This window comes from Mustela nivalis (assembly GCF_964662115.1).
Source record: "Mustela nivalis genome assembly, chromosome: 2".
Taxonomy (NCBI): Eukaryota; Metazoa; Chordata; class Mammalia; order Carnivora; family Mustelidae; genus Mustela; species Mustela nivalis.
Genome location: NC_139021.1, coordinates 31,904,582 through 31,922,184, shown reverse-complemented (window position 1 = coordinate 31,922,184; position 17,603 = coordinate 31,904,582). Strand labels below are relative to the sequence as shown.

Below are 17,603 nucleotides of genomic sequence, written 5' to 3'. Positions count from 1 at the left end.
AACAAAAATGGTGACAGTAAGGAAAGGAAAACGTAAGAAAATGGTAGTATCCACTCAAGAAGGACCAAGATAATAAAAATTCCAGGGAAAGAAAGAAAACAAAGAAGTTTCTCAGAACTGATGGCACACGTTTCTCGACTGAAACCATTCAGCAAGTAAATGGGAAGGTCAGTGAATGGGGAGACAGTGCACGTATTTTCACATTATGAAATTTCAGAAGATTGAGGGTAAAGAGAATATCCTGAAAGTTTCTTGGATGGGAGTAGAGGAATGAAGCAGGCTATATCCAGATGTCAGGGAAATGATACAGAAAGAGTCATCTTTGAATGGCACTGGAAGATAGAATTCAATGTAACGCTGGTTTAAAAATTGAAGGAGTCCCTTTTTGTATCCCCCCAACAACAATTTGGCCTCCATTCATAGAAAAAGTGATTTTGTGGGAGCCAGGACTCTATGCCAAAGAATCTGGGAGACGTCTCATCCACCGCTGCATTGTGCAATAGTCAAATCTTGGTCCTGGTTATGAGCACAATAGTGGCCCAGGAACTGGCCCCTGGCCCTTTGCCTGCAGTCCAGTAGCCCTGGAAAGCACTGACTTGGACAATCATCAGTAGATAAGAAGGTCTTTATGGAAGTCCAGGAATCCAGCAGAGAAGTTTGAGCACACTATTGGAACAACAACAACAACAAAAAAAAAAAATCAGAGACTGGGGATGACTGGGTGGCTCAGTCAGTTAAGTGTCTGCCTTCAGCTCAGGTCATCATCCCAGGGTCCTGGGATCCAGTACAACATCTGGCTCCTTGCTCAGCGGGGAGCCTGCTTCTCCCTCTGCCTGCCACTCCCCCTGCTTGTGCATTTTCTCTCTCTCTCTGAAAAATAAATAAAATCTTTAGAAAAAAAAAAAATCAGAGACTGAACAAGATGAAGGTGGTAAGAAAAAGCTTGAATTTATCCCGAAGTGGCACAGCTAGTGCCACGAGAGCCCTTCTCAGCCTATGATCCTCATGTGGAGGAAAGTAAGAATGTGTGAGTGCCTGGCTTTCCCAACTGCATGGGATGCTGCCAGAGGCCCATTTCTCTCTCATCCCATCCAGAGTACTGCATCATGAATTGCATGGCTGGGGGTGGTGAGCAGCAAGGAGAGCAACAGCAAAGGCTTGGAATATGTCAACGGAAAACCAATCCTACTAACCACATTATGGACTCCATCAGGAGGCCCACCCCCTAGCTGTTGAGATGCCCAAACTCTCAACCCCCACAACAGGACCATGGAAATCAACAGCACTCTGTGGGCTGCACTCACACACCTCCATGGGCAGCTCTTTTTACGTGCCCCTAACCGTAGTAAAAGTGAGCTTTGGCAGATAACTAGTGAGCATGCACAGAAAGCTGGAATGTTTCTTTGGGCCAGGAAGAGACAAAAAATGAACATTTAGCATCACCTTTGAGGTGAAAGGGTGGCGCTCAGCTATAGGCCCAGGGTACAGCAGGAACAAAAGAAAGCATACAAGCTAAAGACTGCCACAAAACTTAAGAAACAATATAGATGAACATAGGGGGAAGAAAGAGAGAGAGGCAAACCATAAAGCAAACACTCTTAACTACAGAAAAGAAACTGAGGGTTGCTGGAGGGGAGATGAGTAGGGGATGGGCTAAATAGGTTATGGGTATTAAGGAGGGCATTTGTTGGGATGAGTACTGGGTGTTGTATGTAAGTGATGAATCACTAAATTCTACTCCTGAAATTAATATTACACTGTATGTTAACCAACTAGAATTTAAATAAAAACTTGAAACAAAGAGGGGTGACTAAGTGGCTCAGAGTTAAGCCTCTCTCTTGGGCTAAGATCATGATCCTAGAGTCCTGGGATCGAGCTCCCCCATCCAGCTACTAAGTTGCTCCGCAGAGAGCCTACTTCTCCATCTCCCTCTGCCTGCTGCTTCCCCTGCTTGTGTGGGCTCTCTCTCTCTCTGTTAAATAAACAAACAAATAAATAAAACTTGAAACCAATCAACAACAAAAAAGAATCTGCCACAAGAGGGAGCAAGAAGTGTGGAGCAATGTGTATCCACAGAAAATCTGAGAAATCCCCAGAATCCCTAGTAGGGCTGAAGGAAGATGATTCTTTTCCAAAATTATTCAGTAAAGAATGGAGGAGGTGACTGCTACTTAAATGCAAAGATAGCAGTGCAAGATTTCAAGGAACATAGAAAGTCATGGAAACATGACACCACAAAAGGATCACAATAATCTTCCATTAATCAACCCAAAGACATGAAGATCTGCAATTTACCCAACAAGGAATTCAAAATAGCTGTTTTAAGAAAGCTCAGCAAGCTACAGGAAAACAGGAAGGCTATTCAATGAAATGAGAAAAACGATGTGCAAACAAAATGAGTTTAAAAAACAAACAAACAAACAAACAAACAGAAATCATTAAAAAAATTCTGAAGAGAAAGGTGCAATAAATGAAATTGAAAAATGCAACAGAGAGCCAAAATCAGAATGGATCAAGCAGAAGAAAGAAACTGAAATTGAAGACAAAACCTTTTAAATGATCTACTCAGAGACAACAAAGAAAAAATAATTAAAAAGAATGAAGAGGGGTGCCTGGGTGGTTCAGTGGGTTAAAGCCTCTGCTTTCGACTCAGGTCATGATCCCAGGGTCCTGGGATCTATCTAACCTGTGTTGGGATTTCTGCTCAGGGGGGAGCCTGCTTCCTTTCCCTTCTCTCTAACTGCCTCTCTGCCTACTTGTGATCTCTGTCTGTCAAATAAATAAATAAAATCTTAAAAAAAAAAAAAGAGTGAAGAAAGTTTATGTGATCTACGGAATACCATTGAGTGAGCCAATCTAAGAATTACTGGAGTTCAAGAAGAGAGGAGGATGGGGACGGAAAACTTATTTTCAAAAATAATGGCTGGTTGTTTTCTTCATTAGCACATACATAAAAACTGGAAGGATACAGAGAAGATTAGCTATGGTGACTGCCTGCACAAGGATGACGTGCAAATTCAAGACATTCCATATTTTAAAAAGTAATAATGGCTCAAAAAGTGGTAAAGATACAAAGAAGGTCATTAAATAAAATAAAGTTCATCAAGAGGATATAACAATCCTAAATATACATACCCCAACATTGTAGGATCTAAATATATCAAACAAATACCAACAGGTTTGAAGGGAAAAACAGACAACAATACAATAATAGTAAGGGTTATCAATATCACACTTTCAACAAAGGATCAATCATCCACACAGAAAATCAGTAAGAAAATATTGCACCTGAACTCTGCATTAGCCCAAACGAACCCAACCAAAATATTTCATCCAACAACAGCAGAACACATATCCTTCTCAAGTACACAAAAGTTCCTCCAGGATAGAACATATGCTAGGTCACAAAACAAGTCTTAGCAAATTTAAGAAGACTAAAATCTTATCATTAGGTCAGAAATACCTCTTCGTGATAGTATGAATATAGAAAACAATAACAAGAAAATGGAAAAAATCTATAATGATGTGGAATTAACACATTCCTGAATAACCAATAGAAAATCAAAGAAATCAAAAGAGAAATTTAAAAATATCTTGAAACAAATGAAAATGGAAACTCAGCATACCAAACCTTACAGAGTGCAGCAAAAGCAGTTCTATAAAGGAAGTTTATAATGATATAAATGACTATATGAAGCTAAGAGTTGGTTTTTTAAAAAGATCATGAAAATTGACAAACCTTAGGTAGACTAAGAACAAAAAAGAAGACTCAAGTAAATAAAATCAGAAAAGAAAGATGCAGCATTACAATGGATGCTGCAGAAGTTCAAAAAAGTCCCAAGACACTACTTTGAAGAATTATATGCTAACAAATTGGATAACCTAGAAGAAATGGATAAATTCCTAGAAACATACAATCTATGACTGAATAAGAAAGAAACTGAAAATATGAAAAAACTAAATTTTAGGAAGAAGATTGAATTAACAATCAAAAACCTCCAACAAAGGAAAGCACAAGACCAGATGGTTTCACTGGTGAATTCTGCCAAACATTAACACCATCCTTCTTGTACTCTTCCAAAAAACTGAAGAGGAGGCTACACTCTCGAACTCATTTTGTCAGGCCAGGATTACTCTGATATGAAAGGCAGAAAAGGACACTACGAGAAAAAAAAGTGCAAACCAATATTCTTGATAAATAGAGATACAAAAATTCTCAACAATATATTAGCAACTTAATTCAACAGCATGTTAAAAGAATCATATACCATGATCAAGTATGATTTATTCTTAGTATTCAAAGATGGTTCAACATACACAAATAATGTGACTCACTACACTAATAGAATGAAAGATAAAAATCACATGATTATCTTAATAGATGCAGAAAGAATATCTGACAAAATTAATCATCGCTTCATGGTCAAAGCTCACAAAAATTTGTATCTAGAAGGAATGTTCCTCAACATAAGTAAAGTCATATATGACAAGCCCACAGCTAACATCATACCCAATGATGAAAAGCTGAATGCTTTCCCTCTAAGATCAGGAGTAAGACAAGGGCACCCACTTTTACCACTCTTATTCAACATAAAGCTGATATCCTAGCTGGAGCAATTAGTCAAGAAAATGAAATGAAAGACCTCCAAATCAGAAAGAAAGAAGTAAAAAAGTATTTGCAGAAGATATGATCTAATACATATGGAAAAGTCTAAAGGCACCACTAAAAACTGCTAGAACTATTATAAATATTCAATAAAGTTGCAGGTCATATAATCAACATATAAAAATCAGTTGAATTTTTATATACTAACAGTAAACTACCTGAAAAAATAAGAAAACAATCCCATTTACAATGGCATAAAAATACTTAGGAATAAATTTAGCCAAGGAGATAAAATATCTGTACATTTAGGTTTTTAATTTTTATGTATTTATTTTAGAGAGCAAGAGAGCATCAGTGGGGGGAGGAGCAGAGGAAGAGGGACAAACAGAGTCAGTACTCAGTGTGGAGCCCGACGCAGGGTTTAAGCCCACAACTCTGAGATCATAACCTGAACCAAAATGAAGAGTTGGGTTCTTAACCAACTGAGCCACCCAGGCATCCCAAAATAGCTGTACATTTAAAATTACAAGATATTAATGAAATAAATTAAAGAAGACACAAATGTTGGAGCTAATGTAGAGCATGAAATCATCCATAATACCTGGCCTGCCAAAATGTAACATGGAGGAGGTTGGGGGTGAGGAACGTTTTGGAGAATGGCATAGGCCTTTGGAATGAGAGGCCTAAATGACCACTCTACTGTAGGAATGCCTCAGGGCATCCCATGTTCATGAATTGGCGCAATTAATATTTTTTTAATGTCCATACTATCCAAAGGCATAAATTCAGTGTAATCTCTATCAAAATTCCAATGGCATTTTTTTTTAAAGATTTTTATTTATTTATTTGACAGAGAGAAATCACAAGTAGATGGAGAGGCAGGCAGAGAGAGAGAGAGGGAAGCAGGCTCCCTGCTGAGCAGAGAGCCCGATGCGGGACTTGATCCCAGGAGCCCGAGATCATGACCTGAGCCGAAGGCAGCGGCTTAACCCACTGAGCCACCCAGGCGCCCTGGCATTTTTAAAGAAATATCAAAAACAATCCTAAAATTCATAAGGGAACCACACAAAGACCCCAAATAGCCAAAACAATTCTGAGAAAGAAGACCAAAGCTGTAAGCCACAGACTTCCTCATTTCAAAATAAATTACAAAGCTATAGCAAAAAAGAACCAAACAAACAAACAAAAAAAAACTCCATGTGGTACTGGCATAAAAACAGACATATAGACCAATGAAGCTGAATAAAGAGCCCTGAAACTATTCCCTTACATATATAGTCAACTAATATTTGATAAGAAAGTCAAGATTATTCAATAGGGAATGGGTAGTCTCTTTCATAAATGGTAATGGGAAAACTGGACAATCACATTCAAAAGAATGAAATTGGAGTCCTACCTACCTATTCACAAAAATTATTTTGAAATGGATTATAGATCTCAAAATGAGCCTGAAAACAAAACAAAACAAAAAAAGCACTAAGAGAAAAAATAGGAAAAATCCTCCTTGAAACTGGTCCTCCAGACAATTTTTTGACATCAAAAGCACAGGCAACAAAAGCAAAAATAAACAAGCTGAGACTATATCAAGCTAAGAAGCTTTCTTCACAGCAAAAGAAACAATGAACAAAATGAAAAGCTAACTTATGGAATGTGAGAAAATATTTGCAAATCGTCTAATAAAGGGTTAATTATCCATCATGTAAAAAGAACTCATATAACTCAATAGCAAAGAACCAAACAATCCAATTAAAAAATGTGCAGTGGACCTGAACCACCATTTTCCCGAAGAAGATGTACAAATCATCAACAAGTGCTTGGAAAGATTCTCAACAATCACTAATTATCAAGGAAATGTAAATCAAAACCATCATCTCACAAAAGCGTTGGTGAAGATCTAAAGAAAAGGGCATCCTTTTGCACTGTCAGTAGGACTAATAATCAGTACAACCACAATGGAAAACACTACGGAGGTTCCTCAAAAAATTAAAAGTAGAACTACCATTTGGGTGCACTGTGCGGCCCAGTGAAGCATCCACCTTTGGCTCAGGTCATGATCCCAGAGTCCTAGCATTGAGTCCAGCATCAGACTCCCTGCTCAGCAGGGAGTCTGCTTCTTCCTTTGCCTCTCACCCCACTCTCCGGCTCTCTTTCACTCTCTCTCTCTTTCAAATAAATAAATAAAATCTTTTTTTTAAAAAAAAGGAACTACCATCAGGGATCCAACAGTCCTACTTCTGGGTATATTCTCAAAGGAAATAAAATTAGGATCTCAGCGTCCAGTGCAGCATTATTCACAATAACCAATATATTTAAAAAATGGATAAAAAGATGGAGTATATGTCTATAAACAATGGAATATTATTCAGCCATGAGGGAAAAAAAAGGAAATCTTATCATTTGTGACAACATGGGTGAAGGTATATGTTAGGTGAAATAAATTAGATAAAGACAAATACTAAATTATATCACATATTATTTATGTGCGGAATTTTTAAAAGCTGAAGTCATAGATCCCAGAGAGTAGAATGGTGTTTGCCAAGAGTTGGAGGAGGGGGAAATGGGAAGATGTTGGTTAAAGAGTACAAATTTCCAGTTATAAGATAAATAATTTCTGGGACGCTTGGGTGGCTCAGTTGGCTGAGTGTCTGCCTGCTGCTCAGGTTATGATCCCAGGGTCCTGAGATGGAGCCCAGGGTTCTGGGTATCGGGATTCCTGCTCAGTGAGGAGTCCCCTTCTCTGCCCTCCTCTTTGCCATTCCCCCTGGTTTCTCTCATTCTTGCTCTCTCTGAAATAAGTAAATAAAATCTTAAAAAAATAAAATGAATAGGTTCTGGGGATTTAATGTACAGCATGGTAACTATAGTTACCAATACTATATTATGCACCTGAAAGTTGCTAAGACAGTAGATCTTAAATATTCACACCACAGGCAGAAAAAAGATAATTATGTGAGGTGATGGAGGTGTTAACTAACCTTATTGTGGTTATCATTTTGCAAAATACAAGTGCATCAAATCATCACGTGGTACTCCTTAAGCTTATATTATGATATAGAACTATATCTCAATAAAACTGGAAAAAAATGTAAGGAAAAAAAGAAAAACAGTTCAGGAAAACTAATTTACACTCTAGAATTCTATACCCTCATAAGCCATTTATCATGTCTTAGGGCAAAATCAGGAGAATTTCAGTCTTGTGAAATCTCAAAAAAATTACCTTATATATACATTTTCCCAGGAAGCTCCATGAAATTGTACTCTAAAAGTACAAAACAAGGAAGAATGGAAAGAGGAAAGAAAAGGAGAAAAAGGAATAAATAGTATTCAGGAAACCTAGAATCTAATATAGGGCAAAAGGGAATTCTCAGGATCATGAGGAAAAGAAAATTTTAGTCACAAAGAGCAATTAGTTGAGAATAGAACAGAAGGATGAAAGGGTCCAAGGACACCAGCATGGCAGGAAAAACAACCGACTTGATTATCTGATAATCTGATTATCGATTATTGGATGTAATGATGCATTACTTGACGTAATAATGACTGTATTACACTGGCAAAGGATTTGGGGATGGATAGTGATATTTCATTGAAAACTGAGAAATGATGACGACATTAATTATGAACTCCAGGAAAGACAAAGAGGTCAAAACAAAACATAATCGCCATACTCTATATAGATTAGCTGTTAATAAAATTATAAGCTTTTGATTTAAAAAAAGATTTGAAGAAAGTGTGTGTTGGAGGTATAAATCCATTACAATTTCATATTTTATTGTAGATAGTCAATATAATCAATAATAACTAAACTAATAAAATTTTAAAACATACTATTTTATGTAGAAATATGAGTGGAACGTCATGGGGGCCTGGGTGATTAAGTCTGTTAGTGTCAGACTCTTGATTTCAGCTCAGGTCTTGATCTCAAGATCACTAGTTCAAGCCTGCATTGGGCTCCATGTTGGGTGTGGAGCCTACTTAAAAAAAAATGAGGTGAACATTGGGAAAATCACCTAAAAAGAATTGACAATGATTATTCCCCTGGGAGCGGGAATTGTCAGGATGTTGAGAGGGACAAGAAACTGCTAATTTTCATCATGAGCCTTAAAAATCTATTTGACCTTTAAATCTGTACATCTATCTGTTTAATAAATATAAAAATTGTTTTAAAAGAGGTATATTAGTCATATAGTTTAATTTTCATTATAAAATATATTTTAAAAGTGATATAATCATACTTTTCAGTGTCTTTTAGATGATTTCATTATCAGTATGCCCTGGTATGTTTATTCATAATCCTACAACTTCAGGTCACCCTAAATTCACTCATGCATTATTTTAATATACTCTTGCAAGGAGATAAAAGCAAAGATAAGTGATTTGATTAAGTCTATATACATAGCAAGTTTTCTCAAAAAGGTGTTTAATTTCTTCTTTTGCATTTAGGAATTTATGGCAAAAGTTATAGGTTGAAAAATAAAATCCACCACAGAAGTATAAACATTATTCATGCAAATTATAACAACATTCATAAAATTTACGTGCAAGGTAATCTGTTAGATGGTTATTCAAATGTGGTAAAGTAAAGTTGAAAGTAAAATCGAACATCTGGGGCCAGAATATATGTTAATCAGGACGGTTATAGATGTGCATGTCAATGGATTATCAAGTCCTTGAGGAATTCTGAATTTGAAAATACTAACTTTTTCCCCAAGAGTTACCTCTTATTGAAGTGAATGTCCTAAATCAGTAATTGATCTTTATTGTGATTATCTATGTTAAAATTGTGGATTTACCCACATAAGGGTTCTTTGCCATTTCAGGGTTGCCACAGTTAATTTTATGTGTTAGCTTCACTGGCTTTTGGGGTGCCCAGATATTTGGTCCAACATTCTAGGTGTGTCTGTGATGTTTTCAGATGTGGTTAACATTTTGAATAGGCAGAGGAGTAACGCAAATTGTCTTCCTCAATTCCACGAAAGACCTGATTAGAAAAAGGCAGGTAAGTGAGAAATCCCTCTCTGTGCATGACTGTTTCCCTGCTGAGCTATCAGCCTTCCCCTGCCTTCATACTCAGATTCAGATTGGATTTTACACCATCAGCCTCCCCCCGGTTCTTAGGCCTTCAGATTCAAACTAGATCTATCCCACTGTCTCTCTTATGTCTTCAGTTTGTCAACTGCAGATCCTGGGACTTCTCAGCTTCTCTGACTGTGTAAGTTAATTCCCTATAATCTTTCTGTGTCTCCAAATATATATATATATATATATATATATATATATATATATATATATATACTGTTGGTTCTGTTTATCTGAAGAACCCAGACTAATACAGTGTTTTCTGGAGGAAAGTTGAAAATTCAGTTCAACTGCTACTTCTAAATATTCAAATGTTCAGTCAAGCAAACTGGAGTCATAGATGGTTAATTTTTGTCCTGGTTTATTTAGTCTTTCAGCTCGAATGTGACAGGAATCAACTAATGCTAATTTAGGACAAAAATAATTGAAAGAAGAAAATGTTGGGAGGAATTTATTTTAAGAAACCATAAGTATCTCAGTGATATCAGGGGCAGAAGTGCTTCTGCAGTCCATGAATGGGCTGGGACAAGATGTGGGATTCCATTTCATATGTTTTATTCACTTTTCTCTCTACAGAAAAACTATCACTGCTACTCTGTTCAGACGGTGGCAACCATGCCATAATGCCAGAGGTTTTACTTTTTCATTCAAGAGATCAGCCTATGTAAGGATGAAACTCTTGAAACTAACTCTAGATTTCTAAGGGAGGGATTTGGTCATAATTGAGTCAGGATCTCCCTTGCGGTCCAAGAATCTGCCAACAAGAGCACGCATGGAGTTATGCTGTACAAATATGGCGGCCGTCTCCTGTCCCTGTGGCTATGTGGATGGAGACTGAGAATGGCAGGAGTTCCCACATAAGACAGGTTAATTCTGAATTCACTTTTTCTTTCAATAATTATATTAGAACCTTCTATGTGTCCCACACTGGGGAGGATATGATTCTGAAAAAGATGATTCTTGCCCTCACCAACCTTTCTATCTAGTTAGGTGTATTGGGACAGGTGTATTGGCTGGTGAGGACTGGATTTTATGTAACTAAATTGTCAATGTAATACATTGCAACAAGTGATATTATGCAGAAAGAAAAGGTGTTATGGTAGCAAAGGAGAAGAAGCATCTCATTGAGATTGGGAGATAAGTGATATCTTCCTGTGAAAAATGACATCTATACTAAGACAACAAAGGTGCGTTAAGTGTTAGCTTAGCCAAATAGATGAAAGTGAGATATAATAGAAATGACTCTAATGTTTATGGAGACACAAAGATAATGTGGATGGATCCAAAACAAAGTGATATTGAAATGTTGATGGGTATCTTAGTTTGGATTTCCCAAAAATCAGATCCTAAGATAAGACAAAATTAGTCCTCTGTGTTGGCAGCGTTCTTAACAGTTTCTTCCAACAAGGATGGGCAACAGCACATTTTGCATGACAGGATTTGCATTCTCCCGGTGGAGCCCAGCAGAAAAACAGCACCTTTCCCTCAGTGGTTCCACTGGAACAGGAAAACATTCCAGGGCTGACTAATGGGAACAAATCGGGCCATTTAATCAATCACTGGAGACAAACACCTAGAATATACCAGTCAGGGATTGAGGACAGTCACATTTGTATCACATGACCAAATACCGGGTGAGGAAGAGTAATTCTTTAAAAGATATCACAGCATTATTACCTGAAAAGGGAATGGATATATATCAGGCAAGATCTACAGATGTCCCCTCAAATCTCAGGTTATACTCCTTTAATATTTATTTTATACTTGGAGATGTGAATGTATTATACAGACTTAGCAACAAAAAACTTTCTTTTCTTCTTCTTCTTTTTTTTAAATAGACTTGATCCCATGACCGTCTTCTCTCAGAATAGTTCCTTGAATATAAAGGACGGTTTGCAAAGAGTAAAAACTAAAATCATGCACACCTTGGTTTTCAGGACACCATAACAATTTGCACATAAAGAGAATAGTGATTCTTAACTCATAATGGTCCGCAGATGGCTTTTTCACAGACATATTTAGTATCTGGTGAATTCAATAGATTCACTCCTTAGAACGTATTTTTGTACATACAAACTTCTTTTGAGAGATTGACCGTCTACACGAGGCCCAAGTTAAAACCCTGATGTAGACTGACTGAATGTTTTCAAAGCCCTTGGCTCCTTTGCAAGTAAACAGATAGTCCTTTTCATAGTTATAATGTAGGAATGCCATTTAGATGAATTTGTTGATTTTTATTTTTAAACTGCTCAAATTATAAAGATATACAAATCCGAAACACTATTTTCATACTGCGTTCTTGTTCAATTCAGTGTCACAATCTTAAATCAAGGCAGATAAACTGTATTCAATTTCTGGTGAGGATACAAGGGCAAAAAATTAAGTCTTTCTGAAGCTTTTGAATATTGTTTACTCCCATAATAAAGGAGGCAGCTTGCTGCCTAATAAGATGTGGCCTGGGAGGTTGGTTTATCAATTTGTCGATCCCTTGGAGGAAAAAACACATTTTAAAAACAAATCCAAGAGTAAGACATACATGAATGCAATCCATTTACACTGAGAGCACATTTCTGTACTGTGCCAAATAAAGTAAGAATTTTTGTATAGAAATTTATTCTTCTACCTTGCCATCCTTAAATAATATGATGTTCAGGAATTATATATGTCTGTAGGAAGCACTTTAAGGTTTTTTTGCCTTTTCTATAAGGAGTGTTATTTGTAAAACAACCATAAATTTGTGAAAATGTTAACATGCCAGATTTGTAGGTTTGTCATATAATGCAATAAAATACAGGATATGAACAATTGTTCTTTTAAGATGAGTAGGTACCAAATGTTACACGGAACAGACTAATACTAAAAAAAAAGTTGCTTATTTGAAATACAAATTTAACTGGACATCCTATTTTAATTTTTGAAATCTGGCGACCCTAGAAACCTGCAAACAATATTGTTTTTATTTACTTGTAAATAAACCTTTGATTTTGTATACTAAAGTAGTTTCGGTAATGACATCTCATTTTATTGTCAGATATATGTTTTTGGCTAAATGGACTATTAAGAGTATATACAATTGTATTTTCATTGAAGTTGTAATACAATACTTCAAGCTTTTTTACCATAAGCAGTGTCCACTCACCTCCCCTTTCACTCCCGAAGAACTTTATGAAGAAAGCCTGAGAAAGACTGAGGTAAATGTTTCTTAATTTCAGATTGGTTTCAGATCAATTCTTTTAGTATTTAAGGAAATGTTATTAAAAGTTGCATATTTTCTGCGTTTAAAGTAACTTACATATGTGATTCTTCAATGATTTGTCTTTGAAAGCCGAAAGTTTTCAAAATGAACCATTATGTAGAGATGAAATCAATGAGTCTAAAAAATGAATAATTCATTTTTAAGTAAATGAGAAATTATTTTTTGCTCTTACTTATACATTTTCACATTTACAGTTAAATAGTAATTTGCGGTACACAGGGTATTAGTTGTGAATTGTGGTTTTCAATATCACAGACACATTTGTTGCTGTGGTTTTGCAATATCATTCCCTGATGCTTTTCTCAATTGTGGTTTTCATAATCATTGTTTGATAGTCATGTAGCTGTGGTTTGGGCCTGCTATATCCATTTGGGCAGAGATAATTGCTTATAGGTTTTGCTGTCTTTTAATTTTATAGCCTTAGTGAGTTAAATCAGAAAAAGAAAAATTGAACTTTAAATATCATCAACATTCTCATTAAAAATGATGAGAAAACACAAATTGTAATAGTACTCCCCAGTTTAATTCATTCATAATGGCTATAATTAATATATATTTATAAATTTATATAAACTATATTTCTAATAATGCAGTCTGGTTATTTTACCAGTCTTGCCTTGAATTCCCTGACTTTTGCTCCTTTCAGCTTTTAAACTGAATATTTAGCTGAGATTTATTTGTTTCTCTTTTGCTTTGCATATTTAACCATTTCAAATGCCAAAAGAAACACTAACTGTTATGATATTTTAATTCCAATGGGCATTCCTTTTGGCTGATATAAAAAGTCAGCCAGTTCTGTAAAAAAAGATCTTTAAAAACCATAATGTATAATACATCCAATTCTAAGCACACCAATTTAATTGTAATGAATTGAAAATTAAGGAGGCAAAAATCTGTAGTTCTCTGTCTGCTTATTCATTCCACAACACAAACACATATAACCCTGCTTTTCATGGTACTTACGGCTTTAATTTGTTGGTTCTTCAGGGGAGGGACTTTGTCATTTAGTGCATTTTCCACTGCAAAGGACCTGTATTCTTACAACCCCATATGGTAATAGTACTAATGGTAATGGCATAAAATTCACAATTGGTCTTCAGCTCTGTGTTAAGATTCTCTCAGCCAAACCTTTCACAGGGCAACTCTTTACACCTTCCAGAAGATGTCCTGATGGGGTTATAAATGACACTGATTACAGTGCCTCCTGCACACTGAGCGGCGGGCAGTATGCTCAGGCATATCTCTGCTTAGGCTCTCTGCTGACCCCCAGACCCTTTCAGAGTATCAAGTTTGGTGGGGCTCATAGGAATGGCCAGTCGACCAGACAAAGGGGGGCACAATTTTGGATCAGAATGGAGGATCTCACAACCTGGGGGGAAGGGTCAGCAGTATCTGGGGGATACGTGTCAACTGCAGTGGAGTTTATTAGTAAATACTGATTACATAAAGCGGCCAGTTCCACTGCCACTTGGATAGAAGCTTCTTCCAGCCCACCCGGGAGGATATATTTAATACTCAGTATATATGAAACTATGAGAAACTAAGCTAGCCTCATGCAAGCTTAACTTGGCCAAATAATAACTATGCAAATCACTTCAAAATTTGTTCTTCTTTTGGCTTGCAGTTTCCAACATACTACACACAAAATAATTGAATAAGAATGAAACAAAACTTTAAAAGCTGAAGAACCATGAAATAGTTATTGGGTCTTACCTGCTTGGGAAATTATGGCAAGATCAAATCTTTTATTAGTCGCTGGCTGCTTCCCTGTGGCAGAAGAACTAAAAAGAATTAGAGGTCATGGGATGGGGAGGGACTTCAGAACTTCCACCGACTTCCTCAAGAAGTTAGTATTCTGATTAGAGACGGTTCATTTCCCACCTAGGGCTAATCACCTAGTTCATGGTCCTCCTTTTTGATATGAGGAAAAAATATCTGCCTGTTTCCAAATTCGGAATTTTTACAATCTAGAAATGAAAACTCGAGGTGAGAGAGAGCACTTTGAGGACACCGCTCAGCATCCCATCCGTGCGGGCTAAGTGGGGGATGGTCCACATCCGCAGCGGTCTCCTGGGAACCTTGAGAGCATTGAAATGGTCTCTAGAGAGCCCGGGCAGATGAGAGGGCTTAACTGGCCCCAAGACACACAGTTGGCATTTGTGATCAGCTGCCTCACGCCGAGGATTTTGCCAGGGGCCTAACCTTCCTGCCAAGAAGCTGGAAGGGCGGGGGTGGAGGCTAGGGGAGGGGGCGGCATAACTGGAAGCACAAAGTTTACGAAGAGACTGGGATTTCTTTGTGCCCCGCTGGACGGGCGAGGCGTGGGGAGAGTTGGGGTCCATCAGAGGGGGCTGTGGGAAGAAGTTGCCTGGAGGGGTGCTCTGGCAGATGCCCAGAGCTGACGCGGTGACAACTGCAGAAGGTGGCCCCCCTCCAAAGCCTCCCCACGCCTCTTGCCCCCCCAACCCCCCACCGCGCTCCGGTGCACCCCACCCGACCGAGGCCGGGGCCCTCTTTTGCATCCGGACTGGCTTTGGATGCAGCCAATCCTCCTTTCGCTGATGGAATAGTCTCCCCTCCCCGCAGCCCCGGCGCGCCCCTCCCTCCCGCGCCTCGCCACCTCCCGCGGCAGAGAGCGAGCTGCGCGGCCCGGAGCGGCGGCGGCGGCGGCGGCGGCGGCGGCGGCGCTCGAGTCTCTGCCCCGCACGCCGGGGAGAGGGGAGAGCGAGCGCGCTCCTCCTCCCGCGCCTTCCGCCCCCTCTCTCCCCCTCTCTCCTCTGCTCGCTCTCCCTTCTCTCCCTCCTTCTCTTCCTTCTTTGCGTGTTCCCCTTTTCTCTCTCCTCGTCCATTCGTTTGTAAATTCTGTTCTCCCCCCTCCATCGCTCTTCTACTCTCCCCCTCCCCTCCCCACTGTCACACTCTCTCTGCCCCCCTCTGTCTTCTCATTTGCCTGCTCATCTCCAAACGTGGCTCCGCGGCTCCCGGAGGAGCCCAGCGCCCGGATCCCGCGCGTCCGGAGCCCCTGGAGTCCGGCCCGCGGCGGCCCGAGCCTGGCCAGCGGCGGCGGCGGGAGCGGCGGGAGCCGAGGGAGCGGCAGCCCGGACCGCGGGCACCGCGGGAGCCCCAGTGGCAGCGGCCGCCGCCGAGATGTCCCGGCGAAAGCAGAGCAAACCTCGGCAGATCAAACGTAAGTTTGCACGCTGGGCCGGCAGTTGCTGGGATTATTTCTGGGGAGGGGGGCGCGCGGGGCGGGAAAGGGAGGGGGGCTCGGGGAAATCCGCTCCCCGTGCCCCGGATTTGTCAAACTTTGCCTGAGCAGCGGAGGGGACAACTAGTCAGGCACAGACAGACAGACGCCCCGCGCGCCGGGCGAGAAAGACGCCGCGACCGACAGCCTACTCTGGCTCGCCCGAGTCTTCGCGCTCCAGGCTTTCTTTTTAATCCCGACCCCCGCGCCCAGTGAGTCGCGCTGGCGCTATCGTCCAGCCTGCCGGGGCAGCCCCGCTCATTTAGGAGATTCAGTTTAGGGTGGTGGTTGTCATTGTTGTGGCAACTGGCGTCGTGCTACTCTCGGGGACCACACTTTCAGCAAGCAGGGTGAGAACTTAGTTCTCCGAAAAGCTGGTTGGACCTCGGGGCGCGGGAGGCACCGTCCCTGGGCGGTGGAAAATCAGTGTCTGGGTCCGGGTCCAGGGCGGTGCCCGAGCCACGCCAGACCCGAAGCGAAACAAAAAGTAGGTGTAAAAGTTTGCGCCTCTGCAGTCGGGCGGCCGTCCGCCTCCGCCCCGAGGGCGCGGGGCTGACGGCGGCCGGGGCTGGGCCGGGGGCGCCGGGCCCCGTCCCGTTCGCGTGGCCGGGACGCTCAGCCGAGCGGGGATTCGCTTTACCTCCCTCCCCGGAGGCGCGCGGAGTCCTCGCTGGGAGGGGCCGCCCGTCACTTCCCAGCGCGGAAGCTGTGAGTTCAAGGCAGCCCGTGCGCCGCGGAGAGCGTGACCCGGAGCCCCCCAGCGCCCGAGGGTCGGGGTGGCGCTTAGAGGACGCCGCGGGGTGCGAGGTACCTGCCTGAAACACACACTGGCAGAACTCAACTCGGTCAACTTTTCTTGTCTTGGGGAAAATTCCTCCAATGGTGTTTTGTCGCCCTGCGACACTTCTTCAACGCTTTGGCCGAAAACGAGACACAGCCTTATTAGTTTATTTGTATTTTTATATTTTCGCTAGGGTTGTGGTGTGTCCATTTCTTCTTGCTGTTAAAAGTCCGGCAACTAGTTTCAAACTGACTGTAGTGTAATTTTGGGGTAAGGCTTTAATAGTATCCCCCTCCCCCTTAATTATTAACCACACTCACCCCACCCCCAGAGGTTGAAAATTGTGTTTGGTGTAGTTTAAAAATAAATCCTATCAATCAACTTATTCAGCGTGAAATGGGGTCCAGGTTGCAAGCAGTTTGCTACAGTTAAGTATTTCGATCTATATATACATGTACAAACCTTGCCTTTCAGACATGACTGTCGCTTTTATTCGGTAGATTTCTTCTCTTATACTTCAGTTCCTTTTTTATGCAACTTGGGTTAAAGCAGGGGCTGAACTGAACTTTTAGCTCAAAGCAGTTTTAATCAAGTAGAGATACCGTTCTTGAAGACTTTCACTTTTTCAGAGTGA

The 17,603-nt window shown here is 40.2% G+C and overlaps 1 protein-coding gene and 1 long non-coding RNA gene across 5 annotated transcripts in view; one reads left to right on the top strand and one right to left on the bottom strand.

The window, feature by feature from the left end:
• The window catches only part of LOC309859398, a 94,309-nt gene extending 78,836 nt beyond the window's left edge, over positions 1–15,473 (bottom strand). For both annotated transcript variants that reach the window (XR_014308663.1, XR_014308664.1), the window contains exons 1-2: positions 14,655–15,473; positions 12,978–13,058 (exon numbers count right to left, since the gene is read on the bottom strand). This is a non-coding gene — a long non-coding RNA (uncharacterized lncRNA). The remainder of the gene's footprint in view (positions 1–12,977; positions 13,059–14,654) is intronic.
• A 493-nt stretch (positions 15,474–15,966) lies between these two features.
• The window catches only part of ZFPM2 (zinc finger protein, FOG family member 2), a 448,624-nt gene continuing 446,987 nt past the window's right edge, over positions 15,967–17,603 (top strand). For 2 of the 3 annotated variants that reach the window (XM_082720028.1, XM_082720027.1), the window contains exon 1: positions 15,967–16,128. In XM_082720028.1, coding sequence (XP_082576154.1) covers positions 16,089–16,128 — 40 coding nt within the window. In that variant the 5' untranslated portion in view covers positions 15,967–16,088. Of the gene's footprint in view, positions 16,129–17,350; positions 17,397–17,603 lie in introns of those variants that run through there. The other variant, XM_082720026.1, reaches the window with a different exon arrangement.